We start from the raw sequence: 16,223 nt of genomic DNA, 5'->3' as shown, positions 1-16,223 counted from the left end.
GTCACACACCATCCCGACTTGGGAAGTACAACGGCCGTTCCTTCATCGTCGCTGGGTCCAAATCCTGGAACTGCCGACCCCAACATTGTGGGAGTGTCTTCACCACCACCTTCTCGAGGGACGGGCCAACAGACGCCCACTGCCCGAGAATGAATTCAATCAGCGATCAGGGAAGCCAGTTGTCCGCCGTGCTCAAGGGTGTGACCTGTAGCTCCAGCCCTTCCAAGATAGTCCACTCCTAATTGTGATGTTCTTCCTTTGCAGGTTCCTGGATAACATCCAGACCATCTTTCTGACCTGCCTGCAGTCCCTCCAGTCCATGGGGGCCATCATCGTCCTAATGTTGAGTTACCTAGGTATCCTTCAGTGTCGTGTCGGATGGTCTGCAAGATGCCAGCCCACTCCGTCTCATTCTAAGGAGGGTTCTAGGGGGCAGTGCTCATGGCTCAATTTATTAAGGCTGAATTTATCCATTATACTTAGCCTAAGACGCAATTCTTAAGATGTGTGTTTCAGTCAAACTGTGTCATCCATGTCTCAGTGGGTAGCACTCTCCCCACGCCTCGGAATCAGAAGGTCATGGGTTCGAGCCCCCACTCCAGAGACAGAATCCAGGCCGACACGCCCCGTGCTATTGCTGAGGGAGCGCCGCACTGTCGGAGTGGCGGTACTGAGGGAACGCCGCACTGTCGGAGGGGCAGTACTGAGGGAGCACTGCACTGTCGGAAGGGCAGTACTCAGGGAGCGCCGCACTGTCGGAGGGGCAGTACTGAGGGAGCGCCGCACTGTCAGAGGGGCAGTACTGAGGGAGCGCCGCACTGTCGGAGAGGCGGTACTGAGGGAGGTCCGCACTGTCGGAGGGCAGTACTGAGGGAGCGCCGCACTGTCGGAGGGGCAGTACTGAAGGAGGTCCGCACTGTCGGAGGGGCAGTACTGAGGGAGCGCCGCACTGTCGGAGGGGCAGTACTGAGGGAGGTCCGCACTGTCGGAGTGGGAGTACTGAGGGAGCGCCGCACTGTCGGAGAGGCAGTACTGAGGGAGGTCCGCACTGTCGGAGGGGCGGTACTGAGGGAATGCCGCACTGTCGGAGGAGCAGTACTGAGGGAGCGCCGCACTGTCGGAGAGGCAGTACTGAGGGAGGTCCGCACTGTCGGAGGGGCAGTACTGAAGGAGCGCCGCACTGTCGGAGGGGCAGTACTGAGGGAGGTCCGCACTGTCGGAGGGGCAGTACTGAGGTAGCGCCGCACTGTCGAAGGGGCAGTACTGAGGGAGGTCCGCACTGTCGGAGGGGCGGTACTGAGGGAGCGCCGCACTGTTGGAGGGGCGGTACTGAGGGAGCGCCGCACTGTCGGAGGGGCGGTACTGAGGGAGCGCCGCACTGTCGGAGGGGTGGTACTGAGGGAGCACCGCACTGTCGGAGGGGTAGTACTGAGGGAGCGCCGCACTGTCGGAGGGGCAGTACTGAGGGAGCGCCGCACTGTCGGAGGGGGCGACACAGACTAAAACTGATTATCTGGTCTTTAATCTGAATGCTGTTTGTGGGACCTTGCTGTGCGGAAACTGAGCTCCTGAGCTCATCACTGACTAACTTCGAACTATTTACATATTTAAAGGGCTTAATGCCACTTTTAGGCATCAGCCCAGGACGCCTCAGAATTGGACTGCTGTGTCAGGTTATCTGCTGCAGAGTGAGCATACGCGGGATATTCGACTATGGACGGCCTCACAGCCTAGTTCGAATACTGCTCTCAGCCCGATATCCACAACACACACCAATTTACATAGAATGACATAGAATTTACATCACAGAAACAGGCCATCGGCCCATCTGCTCCGTGCCGGTGTTTCTGCTCCACTCGAGCCTCCTCCCACCCTCGTCATCTCATCCTATCACCATATCCTTCTATTCCTTTCTCCCTCGTGTGTTTATCCAGCTTCCCCTTAAATACATCTCTGCTATTCACCTCAACCACTCCCTGTGGTAGCGAGTTCCACATTCTCACCACTCTCTGGGTAAAGAAGTTTCTCCTGAATTCCCAATTGGATTTATTAGTGACGATCTTATATTGATGGCCCCTAGTTCTGGTCTCCCCCACAAGTGGAAACATCTTCTCTACGTCTACCCTATTGAACCCCTTCATCATTTTAAAGACCTCGATCAGGTCTCCCCTCAGCCTTCTCTTTTCTAGAGAAAAGAGCCCCAGCCTGTTCAATCTTTCTTGATAGTTATATCCTATCATCCGTGTGAATCTTTTCTGCACCTTCTCCAGTGCCTCTATATCCTTTTTATAATACAGACACCGGAACTGTGCACAGTAACTCCAAGTGTGGGATATGGAGACCAGAACTGTGCACAGTAACTCCAAGTGTGGGATATGGAGACCAGAACTGTGCACAGTAACTCCGAGTGTGGGATATGGAGACCAGAACTGTGCACAGTAACTCCAAGTGTGGGATATGGAGACCGGAACTGTGCACAGTAACTCCAAGTGTGGGATATGGAGACCAGAACTGTGCACAGTAACTCCGAGTGTGGGATATGGAGACCAGAACTGTGCACAGTAACTCCAAGTGTGGGATATGGAGACCAGAACTGTGCACAGTAACTCCAAGTGTGGGATATGGAGACCAGAACTGTGCACAGTATCTCCAAGTGTGGGATATGGAGACCAGAACTGTGCACAGTAACTCCAAGTGTGGGATATGGAGACCAGAACTGTGTACAGTGCTCCAAGTGTGGGATATGGAGACCAGAACTGTGCACAGTAACTCCAAGTGTGGGATATGCAGACCTCTAGAAATGAAGCCCAGTGCTCGGTTGGCATTTTTGATATGGCCTTGTTAACCTGCGGCGCTAGTTTCAGTGATTTGTGTATCTGTAGCCCTGGATCTCTTTGCGCCTGCATCCCATTGAGACTCTTATTATCCAAGGAGTTGGTGTCCTCGTTATTCTAACCCCAGGGGGCTGATGGCTGAGATTCCTTAGCTCGCACCCTGTGCAGCTGTGTTCTCCATCATGTTCCGGGAGCTGTTTGCTGATTCCGACCCGGACCGGTTTGGAAACATGTTCTCGACGGTCTACACGCTCTTCCAGCTCCTCACTCTGGACGACTGGACCCTGGTGTACTTCACAAGTCGCGATGCAGGTAAAGCCGACGTTTACACCCACATAACTAGAGCCTCTTAAAGGTGAGCCTCGGCCCCGCCGTGTCCCAGTGGGTGAATGCACAGCAGTGCAGTACTGAGCCCACCCTCCTCACACTCACATTCACACACAGCAGGAAAGGCCCAGGTTGACACTCCGGTGCAGTACTGAGGGAGCGCCGCACTGTCGGAGGGGCAGTACTGAGGGAGCGCCGCACTGTCGGAGGGGCAGTACTGAGGGGGCTCCGCACTGTCGGAGGGGCAGTACTGAGGGAGCGCCGCACTGTCGGAGGGGCAGTACTGAGGGAGCGCCGCACTGTTGGAGGTGCAGTACTGAGGGAGCGCCGCACTGTCGCAGGGGCAGTACTGAGGGAGCGCCGCACTGTCGGAGGGGCAGTACTGAGGGGGCTCCGCACTGTCGGAGGGGCAGTACTGAGGGAGCCCCGCATTGTCAGAGGGGCAGTACTGAGGGAGTGCCGCACTGTCGGAGAGGTAGTACTGAGGGAGCGTCGCACTGTCGGAGGGGCAGTACTGAGGGAGCGCCGCACTGTCGGAGGGGCTGTACTGAGGGAGCGCCGCACTGTCGGCGGGGCAGTACTGAGGGAGCGCTGCACTGTCGGAGGGTCAGTACTGAGGGAGCACAGCACTGTCGGAGGGGCGGTACTGAGGGAGCGCTGCTCTGTCGGAGGGGCAGTACTGAGGGAGCGCCGCACTGTCGGAGGGGCTGTACTGAGGGAGCGCCGCACTGTCGGAGGGGCGGTACTGTGGGAGGGGCAGTACTGAGTGAGTGCCGCAGTGTCGGAGGGGCAGTACTGAGGGAGCGCCGCACTGTCGGAGGGGCAGTACTGAGGGAGCGCCGCACTGTCGGAGGGGCTGTACTGAGGGAGCGCCGCACTGTCGGCGGGGCAGTACTGAGGGAGCGCTGCACTGTCGGTGGGTCAGTACTGAGGGAGCACAGCACTGTCGGAGGGGCGGTACTGAGGGAGCGCTGCTCTGTCGGAGGGGCAGTACTGAGGGAGCGCCGCACTGTCGGAGGGGCTGTACTGAGGGAGCGCCGCACTGTCGGAGGGGCGGTACTGTGGGAGGGGCAGTACTGAGTGAGTGCCGCAGTGTCGGAGGGGCAGTACTGAGGGAGCGCCGCACTGTCGGAGGGGCAGTACTGAGGGAGCGCCGCACTGTCGGCGGGGCAGTACTGAGGGAGCGCTGCACTGTCAGAGGGGCAGTACTGAGGGAGCACAGCACTGTCGGAGGGGCGGTACTGAGGGAGCACAGCACTGTCGGAGGGGCGGTACTGAGGGAGCACAGCACTGTCGGAGGGGCGGTACTGAGGGAGTGCTGCACTGTCGGAGGGGCAGTACTGAGGGAGTGCCGCACTGTCGGAGGTGCCGTCTTTCGGATGAGACGTTAAACCGAGGACTCGTCTGCCCTCTCGGGTGGATGTAAAAGATCCCACGGCCACTATTGGAAGAAGAGCAGGGGGAGTTCTCCCCGGTGTCCTGGGCCCAATATTAATCCCTCAACCAACATCACTAAAACAGATGATCTGGTCATTATCACATTGCTGTTTGTGGGAGCTTGCTGTGCACAAATTGGCTGCCGCGTTTCCTACATTACAACAGTGACCACACTTCAAAAAGAAAGTACTTCATTGGCTGTAAAGCGCTTTGGGACGCCCGGTGGCCATGAAAGGCGCGGGAGAAACAGGAGTCTGTCTTTCCTTTATCAAGGCAGGGCATCGCCTCCTGATCACCATCCAGTGACCCTTGTTGGAAAGTGTGTGAATGGGGACAGGACTGGGTGTGACCCTCACAGTCCACACTCACTTTCTCGGATGGGCACTGTGTGGTGGTGGCGGGGTGGGGAGGGGGAAGGGGGCATCCCAGTTAGGAGTTGCTCCCTGGAGTCTCTAGGAATTGAAGATTGACTTCAGCGAGCAAACCCAGGAGAGTGCAGGTAGATCAGCCATCATCTTCATTGGCTGTAAAGTGCTTTGGGATGTCCCGAGGTGGGTGAAAGGCGGGATTCAGCTTTCTTCCATAACCCGTAACACTTGACTCTTTGTGTTCCCCACAGGTTACTGGTACATTATCATCTTCCTCTTCCTCTACATCTTTGTGGAGCACTTCATCTTCTTTGCGTAAGTACAAAGGTAGCGTTGACTTGTTCAGGCATGGGCTCTTTGCGCTCCTTTGTGGTCCCTAATCAGCCCCACCCCGCCTCTTACTACCCATTTATTATTTATATGCCTGTAGAAGACTTTTGAATTCTCTACCCCAGAGGGCTGCAGATGCTCAGTTGTTGAGTATATTCAAGACTGAGAGCGATAGATTTTTGGACTCTAGGGGAATCAAGGGATATGGGGATCGGGCGGGAAAGTGGAGTTACATAGAAACATAGAAGCTAGGAGCAGCAGTAGGCCATTCGGCCCCTCGAGCCTGTTCTGCCATTCAATGAGATCATGGCTGATCATCCAAATTCAGTACCCTGTCCCTGCCTTCTCCCCATATCCCTTGATCCCTTTAGCCTTAAGAAATATATCTAACTCCTTCTTGAATATATTTAATGAATTGGCCTCCACTGCCTTCTGTGGTAGAGAATTCCACAGGTTCACCACTCTCTGGGTGAAGAAATTCCTTCTCATCTCTGTCCTAAATGGCTTACCCCTTATCCTTAGACTGTGACCCCTGGTTCTGGACTCCCCGGCCATGGGAACATCCTTCCTGCATCCAGTCTGTCCAGTCCTGTTAGAATTTTATAAGTTTCAATGAGATCCCCTCTCATTCTTCTAAACTCCAGCGAGTATAAGCCCAATCGACCCAATCTCTCCTCATACGTCATTCCTGCCACCTCAGGTATCAGTTGAGGTAGATCAGCCATGATCTTATTGAATGGCGGAGCAGGCTCGAGGGGCCGAATGGCCGACTCCTGCTCCTAATCCTTATGTTCTTATGGGAGGTTCCAGACTCCGACTCATGGTAACGGCTGACCTCTGGTATCTTGAGCCAGGCATTAGCAGGCCAGCTGATCACGGAGAAGGTCAGGCCCGGAACCTGGACCCACCTTCGCAGCTTGGAACATCTCTGTAGCAAGGTTTAATAAACCTCGAGATCCAGCTCATTCCGTTGGGACTGCTGACTGCACCTTTAACATAGTAAAACGTCCCAAGACCCTTCACAGGAGCGTAAATCAGGACAAAATCTGCCACCGAGCCACATCAGGAGATATTAGGACAGGTGACCAAAAGCTTGGTCAAAGAGGTCGGTTTTAAGGAGCGTCTTTAAGGATGAGAGAGAGGCGGAGAGGTTTAGGGAGGGAATTCCAGCGCTTAGGGCCCAGGCGGCTGAAGGCACGGCCGCCAATGGTGGAGTGATGGAAATCGGGGGATGTGCAAGAAGCCAGAATTGGAGGAGCGCAGAGATCTCGGAGGGTTGTAGGGGCTGGAGGAGGTTACAGAGATAGGGAGGGTTGTAGGGGCTGGAGGAGGTTACAGAGATAGGGAGGGTTGTAGGGGCTGGAGGAGATTACAGAGATAGGGAGGATTGTAGGGGCTGGAGGAGGTTACAGAGATAGGGAGGGTTGTAGGGGCTGGAGGAGATTACAGAGATAGGGAGGGTTGTAGGGGCTGGAGGAGATTACAGAGATAGGGAGGGTTGTAGGGGCTGGAGGAGGTTACAGAGATAGGGAGGGTTGTAGGTTACAAGACAGAGAGAGGTCAGTGCTCAGGGGTACTATGATGCAGGAGACGGTAGATGGGGGAGGACCAGCTGTGCCCTGAGCAGTAAACCCTTCAAATTTTGTTCACAAGCAACTGGCACTGTAGTCACGGAAATCTCAGTCCCTCCAATGTGACTCCAAATAAGGAAATAATTGACAGTGTACACAATCCCAATGGACCCAAACCCCTTCCCATTCACTCCCATTGTACACAATCCCAATGGATCCAAACCCCTTCCCATTCACTCCCACTGTACACAATCCCAATGGACCAAACCCCTTCCCATTCACTCACACTGTACAGAATCCCAATGGACACAAACCCCTTCCCATTCACCTCCGCTGTATAATTCTCAATGTAAACATACATTATTACACTGAAGCCAGCAAAATGCAGCCAAACATCTGCTGGAACCCAGAGCATGGATTATTGGTTGGTGCAGTTCAATGTAAAAACCAGTATCACCCGCACTCACCGTTCTCCGACAGAGTGTCCAAGGATAGTTGGCCGTTGTGTCGAGACACCCTTTGGCAGCAGTGAGCCCTCGCTGTTCCTGCGAGGATCCAGATATTCTCTTGGCAAGGCGGTCCTGTGATTTACTAATGTTGCCTCTTCCCGTTTCAGCCTGTTCATTGCTGTCCTGGTCGATAACTTTCAGCTTACCATCAATCAACGGAATGAAGACAGGAGGCAGAAGGTAAGGGGCCTCCCGCAGAGACTGGGCCCCACTGCGAAGGCGCAGGAACGCATGAAATGAGGGACAGCTGGCAAAGAATCTTGAGATGGCCGAACGGTCTTGGTGTTTGAGCTTGACTTCTTCGTTAAGGGAGGAACTCCATGTAATAGTGGGCTGGGCACTCACTGCTAGGACCAGCAACATGCAATGGCCTAACCACCAGCACAATGCAAGGGCTGGTAAATGGATTAACTACCGGTATAATGCAAGGGCTGGTAAATGGATTAACTACCGGTATAATGCAAGGGCTGGTAAATGGATTAACTACCGGTATAATGCAAGGGCTGGTAAATGTTGGCTACACCATGCAACGTAAGAACATAAGAAATAGGAGCAAGAGCAGGCCATTCGGCCCCTCGAGCCTGCTCCGCCATTCAATGAGATCATGGCTGATCTGATCTTGGCCTCAACTCCACTTTCCTGCCCGCTCCCCATAACCCTCGACTCCCCTGTTGCTCAAACATCTGTCTATCTCTGCCTTGAATATATTCAATGACCCAGCCTCCACGGCTCTCTGGGGTAGAGAATTCCAAAGAGTCACAACCCCCTGAGAGAAGAAATTCCTCCTCATCTCCGTCTTAAATGGCCGACCCCTTATTCTGAGACTGTGACCCCTCGTTCCAGATTCCCCCACGAGGCTTGGCAAATGGACTAACCAGGGCAATGTGCAATGCACCCAAAGTCAGCATGCAGGTGCAGCAAGTAATCAGGGAGGCTAATGGAATGTCGGCCTTTATTGCAAAGGGAATGGAGTATAAAAGTAGGGAAGTCCTGCTACAACTGTACAGGGCGTTGGTGAGACCACACCTGGAGTACTGCGGACAGTTTTGGTCTCCTTATTTAAGGAGGGATATACTTGCATTGGAGGCAGTTCAGAGAAGGTTCACGAGGTTGATTCCTGAGATGAGGGGGTTGCCTTATGGGGAAAGGTTGAGCAGGTTGGGCCTATACTCATTGGAGTTTAGAAGAATGAGAGGTGATCTTATTGAAACATACAAGATACTGAGGGGGCTCGACAAGGTAGATGCAGAGAGGATGTTTCCCCTCGTGGGGAACTCGGGGGCATAGTTTCAGAATAAAGGGTCGCCCATTTAAATCAGAAATGAGGAGGAATTTCTCCTCTCAGAGTGTTGTGAATCTGTGGAATTCTCTTCCCCAGAGAGCTGTGGAGGCTGAGTCAGTGAATATATTCAAGGCGGAGATAGACAGATTTTTGAACAATAAGGGAGTCGAGGGTTACGGGGAACGGGCAGGGAAGTGGAGTTGAGGCCAAGATCAGATCAGCCATGATCTTATTGAATGGTGGAGTAGGCTCGAGGGGCCGAATGGCCTGCTCCTGCACTGATTCCTTATGTCCTTATGTTCAAAGTCTGCCATTGGCACCCTCAGACGAGCGCCCCCCACCCACCCCCACTCCAGTGTCTCGCTGCCCCAGACCAGCCTTACTGTGCCCCCCCCTCCTCCAGTGTCTCGCTGTCCCAGACCAGCCTTACTGTGCCCCCCCTCCTCCAGTGTCTCGCTGTCCCAGACCAGCCTTACTGTGCGCCCCCCCCCCTCCGGTGTCTCGCTGTCCCAGACCAGCCTTACTGTGCCCCCCCTCCTCCAGTGTCTCGCTGTCCCAGACCAGCCTTACTGTGCCCCCCCCTCCGGTGTCTCGCTGTCCCAGACCAGCCTTACTGTGCCCCCCCTCCTCCGGTGTCTCGCTGTCCCAGACCAGCCTTACTGTGCCCCCCACTCCAGTGTCGCTGTCCCAGACCAGCCTTACTGTGCCCCCTCCTCCGGTGTCTCGCTGTCCCAGACCAGCCTTACTGTGCCCCCCCTCCTCCAGTGTCTCGCTGTCCCAGACCAGCCTTACTGTGCCCCCCCTCCTCCAGTGTCTCGCTGTCCCAGACCAGCCTTACTGTGCCCCCTCCTCCAGTGTCTCGCTGTCCCAGACCAGCCTTACTGTGCCCCCCCTCCTCCAGTGTCTCGCTGTCCCAGACCAGCCTTACTGTGCCCCCCCTCCAGTGTCTCGCTGTCCCAGACCAGCCTTACTGTGCCCCCCCTCCAGTGTCTCGCTGTCCCAGACCACCCTTACTGTGCCCCCTCCTCCGGTGTCTCGCTGTCCCAGACCAGCCTTACTGTGCCCCCCCTCCGGTGACTCGCTGTCCCAGACCAGCCTTACTGTGCCCCCCCCTCCGGTGTCTCGCTGTCCCAGACTAGCCTTACTGTGCCCCCCCCTCCAGTGTCTCGCTGTCCCAGACCAGCCTTACTGTGCCCCCTCCTCCAGTGTCTCGCTGTCCCAGACCAGCCTTACTGTGCACCCCCCCTCCTCCGGTGTCTCGCTGTCCCAGACCAGCCTTACTGTGCCCCCCCTCCTCCAGTGTCTCGCTGTCCCAGACCAGCCTTACTGTGCCCCCTCCTCCAGTGTCTCGCTGTCCCAGACCAGCCTTACTGTGCACCCCCCCCTCTAGTGTCTCGCTGTCCCAGACCAGCCTTACTGTGCCCCCCCCTCCTCCGGTGTCTCGCTGTCCCAGACCAGCCTTACTGTGCCCCCCCTCCTCCAGTGTCTCGCTGTCCCAGACCAGCCTTACTGTGCCCCCCCCCTCCGGTGTCTCGCTGTCCCAGACCAGCCTTACTGTGCACCCCCCTCCTCCAGTGTCTCGCTGTCCCAGACCAGCCTTACTGTGCCCCCCCTCCAGTGTCTCGCTGTCCCAGACCAGCCTTACTGTGCCCCCCCTCCGGTGTCTCGCTGTCCCAGACCAGCCTTACTGTGCCCCCCCCCCTCCAGTGTCTCGCTGTCCCAGACCAGCCTTACTGTGCCCCCCCTCCTCCAGTGTCTCGCTGTCCCAGACTAGCCTTACTGTGGCCCCCCTCCGGTGTCTCGCTGTCCCAGACCAGCCTTACTGTGCCCCCCCCTCCTCCAGTGTCTCGCTGTCCCAGACCAGCCTTACTGTGCCCCCCCCCTCCGGTGTCTCGCTGTCCCAGACCAGCCTTACTGTGCCCCCCCCTCCGGTGTCTCGCTGTCCCAGACCAGCCTTACTGTGCGCCCCCCGCCTCCAGTGTCTCGCTGTCCCAGACCAGACTTACTGTGCACCCCCCCCCCGCCGGTGTCTCGCTGTCCCAGACCAGCCTTACTGTGCGCCCCCCTCCTCCAGTGTCTCGCTGTCCCAGACCAGCCTTACTGTGCCCCCCCCTCCTCCAGTGTCTCGCTGTCCCAGACCAGCCTTACTGTGCCCCCCCCTCCTCCAGTGTCTCGCTGTCCCAGACCAGCCTTACTGTGCCCCCCCTCCTCCAGTGTCTCGCTGTCCCAGACCAGCCTTACTGTGCCCCCTCCTCCAGTGTCTCGCTGTCCCAGACCAGCCTTACTGTGCGCCCCCCTCCTCCAGTGTCTCGCTGTCCCAGACCAGCCTTACTGTGCCCCCCCCTCCTCCAGTGTCTCGCTGTCCCAGACCAGCCTTACTGCGCCCCCCCCTCCTCCAGTGTCTCGCTGTCCCAGACCAGCCTTACTGTGCCCCCCCCTCCAGTGTCTCGCTGTCCCAGACCAGCCTTACTGTGCCCCCCCCTCCGGTGTCTCGCTGTCCCAGACCAGCCTTACTGTGCCCCCCCCTCCAGTGTCTCGCTGTCCCAGACCAGCCTTACTGTGCCCCCCCTCCAGTGTCTCGCTGTCCCAGACCAGCCTTACTGTGCCCCCCCCCTCCTCCAGTGTCTCGCTGTCCCAGACCAGCCTTACTGTGCCCCCCCCTCCAGTGTCTCGCTGTCCCAGACCAGCCTTACTGTGCCCCCCCCTCCTCCAGTGTCTCGCTGTCCCAGACCAGCCTTACTGTGCCCCCCCCTCCAGTGTCTCGCTGTCCCAGACCAGCCTTACTGTGCCCCCCCTCCGGTGTCTCGCTGTCCCAGACCAGCCTTACTGTGCCCCCCCCTCCAGTGTCTCGCTGTCCCAGACCAGCCTTACTGTGCCCCCCCCTCCAGTGTCTCGCTGTCCCAGACCAGCCTTACTGTGCCCCCCCCTCCTCCAGTGTCTCGCTGTCCCAGACCAGCCTTACTGTGCCCCCCCCTCCAGTGTCTCGCTGTCCCAGACCAGCCTTACTGTGCCCCCCCTCCGGTGTCTCGCTGTCCCAGACCAGCCTTACTGTGCCCCCCCCTCCAGTGTCTCGCTGTCCCAGACCAGCCTTACTGTGCCCCCCCCTCCAGTGTCTCGCTGTCCCAGACCAGCCTTACTGTGCCCCCCCTCCGGTGTCTCGCTGTCCCAGACCAGCCTTACTGTGCCCCCCCCTCCAGTGTCTCGCTGTCCCAGACCAGCCTTACTGTGCCCCCCCCTCCAGTGTCTCGCTGTCCCAGACCAGCCTTACTGTGCCCCCCCTCCAGTGTCTCGCTGTCCCAGACCAGCCTTACTGTGCCCCCCCCTCCAGTGTCTCGCTGTCCCAGACCAGCCTTACTGTGCCCCCCCTCCAGTGTCTCGCTGTCCCAGACCAGCCTTACTGTGCCCCCCCCTCCAGTGTCTCGCTGTCCCAGACCAGCCTTACTGTGCCCCCTCCTCCAGTGTCTCGCTGTCCCAGACCAGCCTTACTGTGCCCCCTCCTCCGGTGTCTCGCTGTCCCAGACCAGCCTTACTGTGCCCCCTCCTCCGGTGTCTCGCTGTCCCAGACCAGCCTTACTGCGCCCCCCCCTCCAGTGTCTCGCTGTCCCAGACCAGCCTTACTGTGCCCCCCCCTCCAGTGTCTCGCTGTCCCAGACCAGCCTTACTGTGCCCCCCCTCCAGTGTCTCGCTGTCCCAGACCAGCCTTACTGTGCCCCCCCCTCCGGTGTCTCGCTGTCCCAGACCAGCCTTACTGTGCCCCCCCCCTCCAGTGTCTCGCTGTCCCAGACCAGCCTTACTGTGCCCCCCCCTCCAGTGTCTCGCTGTCCCAGACCAGCCTTACTGTGCCCCCTCCTCCCCCCCTCCTCCGTGTGATGACCAAAAACCAACACGGAAGCCGTGTAATTTCAGTGCTATGGATCCACACCTCAAATGGACTGAGATTGCCCTGAATCATTTCACGTCGGGGTCTTGCCGCCACACAACAGAGTGTCTACACATCCCCCAACACTGACACACCTCTGGAGAAGACTCTGATTCGGTCCCAGTTTCAGTCCCCTTGAGTGGTGGGTGATAGCGAGGCGTGGGAAAGGGTGCAGAGGAGGGCTACGGGAATGATACCCAGCTTAAAGCACCTTAGATACCCAGATAGGCTTAAAACCAACAACGTACATTTATAATGTGCCTTTAACGTAGTAAAACGTCCCACGGCGCTTCACAGGAGCGATTATCAAACAAAATCTAACACCAAGCCACATAAGGAGAAATTAGGACAGGCAACCAAAAACTTGGTCAAAGAGGTCGGTTTTAAGGGGTGTTTTAAAGGAGGAGAGAGGCGGAGAGGTTTAGGGGGGGAATTCCAGAGCTCGGGGCCCAGGCAGCTGAAGGCACGGCCACCAATGGTGGAGCGATGGAAATCGGGGGATGTGCAAGAGACCAGAATTGGAGGAGCGCAGAGATCTCGGAGGGTTGTGGGGCTGGAGGAGGTTACAGAGATAGGGAGGGTTGTAGGGCTGGAGGGGGTTACAGAGATAGGGAGAGTTGTAGGGGCTGGAGGAGGTTACAGAGATAGGGAGAGTTGTAGGGCTGGAGGAGGTTACAGAGATAGGGAGGGTTGTGGGGCTGGAAGAGGTTACAGAGATAGGGAGGGGTGTAGGGCTGGAGGGGGTTACAGAGATAGGGAGAGTTGTAGGGGCTGGAGGAGGTTACAGAGATAGGGAGAGTTGTAGGGCTGGAGGAGGTTACAGAGATAGGGAGGGTTGTGGGGCTGGAAGAGGTTACAGAGATAGGGAGGGGTGTAGGGCTGGAGGAGGTTACAGAGATAGGGAGGGGTGTAGGGGCTGGAGGAGGTTACAGAGATAGGGAGGGGTGTAGGGCTGGAGGAGGTTACAGTGATAGGGAGGGTTGTAGGACTGGAGGAGGTTACAGAGATAGGGAGGGTTGTAGGGGCTGGAGGAGGTTACAGAGATAGGGAGGGTTGTAGGGCTGGAGGAGGTTACAGTGATAGGGAGGGTTGTAGGACTGGAGGAGGTTACAGAGATAGGGAGGGTTGTAGGGGCTGGAGGAGGTTACAGAGATAGGGAGGGTTGTAGGGGCTGGAAGAGGTTACAGAGATAGGGAGGGGTGTAGGACTGGAGGAGGTTACAGAGATAGGGAGGGTTGTAGGGGCTGGAGGAGATTACAGGGATAGGGAGGGTTGTAGGGGCTGGAGGAGGTTACAGAGATAGGGAGGGGTGTAGGACTGGAGGAGGTTACAGAGATAGGGAGGATTGTAGGGGCTGGAGGAGGTTACAGTGATAGGGAGGGTTGTAGGACTGGAGGAGGTTACAGAGATAGGGAGGGTTGTAGGGGCTGGAGGAGGTTAGAGAGATAGGGAGGGTTGTAGGGGCTGGAGGAGGTTCCAGAGATAGGGAGGGGTGTAGGACTGGAGGAGGTTACAGAGATAGGGGGGGTTGTAGGGGCTGGAGGAGATTACAGGGATAGGGAGGGTTGTAGGGCAGGAGGAGGTTACAGAGATAGGGAGGGGGCGAGGAGGCCGTGGTGGGATTTGAACGCGAGGATGAGAATTTTTTTTAATCCAGGCGTTGCCGGACTGGGAGCCAATGTAGGTCGGCGAGCCGGTAAAGCAAAGGGACTAGATTGTGTGCACGCTGACAAATTATTTCAGGGAATAGTGAACCTGTGGAACAAGTTCCTGACACGTACAGCGAGTGCTGGATCGCTGTACACCTTCAAGAGAGAAGTTGGACCGGTTCCTTGCTGGAGTGGTGTGGAAATTGCACCGCACAAGAGGTATTGAAACCTATAAAATTCTGAGGGGGATTGACAGGGTAGATGCAGGGAGGATGTTTCCCCTGGCTGGGGAGTCTAGAACCAGGGGTCACAGTCTCAGGATAAGGGGTCGGCCATTTAGGACTGAGATGAGGAGGAATTTCTTCACTCAGAGGGCGGTGAATCTTTGGAATTCTCTGCCCCAGAGGGCTGTGGAGGCTCAGTCGTTGAGTATATTCAAGGCTGAGATCGATAGATTTTTGGACTCTTGGGGAATCGAGGGATCTGGGGATCGGGCAGGAAAGTGGAGTGGAGGTCGATGATCAGCCATGATCTTATTGAATGGCGGAGCAGGCTCGAGGATTTCGAATGGCCGACTCCTGCTCCCATTTTGAGGTAGGTAGTAAATAGTATAAAGTTATGGTCAACGTGATCTCCAGGACTCGTATCGATCGCCTAGAGGGATCGGAGGGAAATTTACCAGATCATTTCCACCTCCCACCACCAAAATTGGCCGTGGGCTTTTTAGACCTGTTTTCCTGTTTCTCCCACAAGACTACGTGGCATCGAGGGGGGTGGGGGGGGAGGTCGGGAGTCTCTTAGTCCCGATGCACACAGTCATCAACGACTGTCTGGGGCAGGCTGGATTGGAACAGCTGGTCTATTCCTGTCCCACTTTCTTCTGCGTGTATGCGAGATACCGCAAAGCCCAGCTGGCCGCCCTTCAGGCGGGCTTTTCTTGTTGTTGTTGCAAGCTTTCGGGAGCAGTGTCGCGACGGCTGGTGTGGGGAGGGGCTCTTCCACGGACGATCTCGTTGCCGAAAGGCCGCTCGCTAACTCTCCCGATGGCTCCTTGCAGATGGCGCGGAGCTCAAGGGTCAGCCTGAGCGAAGAGTCCGCAGACGTCACGGACAAAGGTAGATTAAAAAAAAGAAAAACCCTTTCCCCCTTGCGCAGAGAAAGAAAATGGCAACTAACTGCTTGCGTACGCGGCCAGATGCGATATCGGGCAAGAGCTCCTGCATTCAGTTTCCTGGCCTATGCTGGGCTGGGTGCTTGCGGGGGGAGGGCTGTTGTGGGTATCAGCCAAGGGATCCGGCTCCTGATTACATGCGCGCGCTCCCCCCATGGTCGAATAGTCAGCACGGTAACGTGGAGGAAAGTGCAGCGAATGAATCAGCGCACGGGGGTTGGGGCTGGGTGGGGTGTTGGAGGTATCAGCCAAGGGGATCCTGCTCCCGATTACATGCGCACGCACCCTCCATGGTCGAATAGTCAGCATGGTAGCGTGGAGGAAAGTGCGGCGAATGGATCAGCGCACGGGGGTTGGGGGTATCAGCCAAGGGGATCCTGCTCCCGATTACATGCGTGCGCTCCCCCCATGGTCGAATAGTCAGCACGGTAGCGCGGAGGAAGACGCGGCGAATGGACCGGCGCACGGGGTTTGGGGCTGGATGGAGGGGTTGTTGGGGACATCAGTCAAGGGATCCTGCTCCCAAGCGGCCCACTCCAGGAATGGCCAAGAGACCCCACCCCACCCCAACAGGTTTATGTACTGCCGGTGCTTTGTGTTCCTCACAGCGGACGAAATCCAGCAAGAGTGGGAGGACGATGAAACGTTTCTGATGAGGGTCATTGACGAACACTACAGCAACTACAACCACACGGCCAGGTAAGGGGGGAGGGGTGTGCAAGGGGGAGAGGGAGAGGGCGATCCCATGGGACACTGGTCACTATGCAACATCTTCCAAGACTCCCGGTCGATCCCCGATCACCTGCGCTGGTCACGGCATCGCAGG

The 16,223-nt window shown here is 57.0% G+C and overlaps 1 protein-coding gene across 1 annotated transcript in view; it reads left to right on the top strand.

Moving 5' to 3' along the window:
- LOC147092961 (cation channel sperm-associated protein 1-like) overlaps window positions 1-16,223 on the top strand; it is a 35,421-nt gene that overhangs the window by 16,587 nt on the left and 2,611 nt on the right. Inside the window, exons 5-10 of the mRNA XM_085976292.1 lie at window positions 265-356; window positions 3,003-3,146; window positions 5,218-5,281; window positions 7,484-7,556; window positions 15,284-15,341; window positions 16,006-16,096. Of these exons, the coding sequence (XP_085832418.1) occupies window positions 265-356; window positions 3,003-3,146; window positions 5,218-5,281; window positions 7,484-7,556; window positions 15,284-15,341; window positions 16,006-16,096 (522 nt within the window). The remainder of the gene's footprint in view (window positions 1-264; window positions 357-3,002; window positions 3,147-5,217; window positions 5,282-7,483; window positions 7,557-15,283; window positions 15,342-16,005; window positions 16,097-16,223) is intronic.

The sequence above is a fragment of the Somniosus microcephalus genome, unplaced genomic scaffold (genome assembly GCF_052327205.1).
Source record: "Somniosus microcephalus isolate GS21.2 unplaced genomic scaffold, FLI_Smic_1.0 unresolved_chr2, whole genome shotgun sequence".
NCBI lineage: Eukaryota > Metazoa > Chordata > Chondrichthyes > Squaliformes > Somniosidae > Somniosus > Somniosus microcephalus.
The sequence above is the reverse complement of the archived record's forward strand: the minus strand, read 5'-3'. Positions and strand labels throughout refer to the sequence as shown.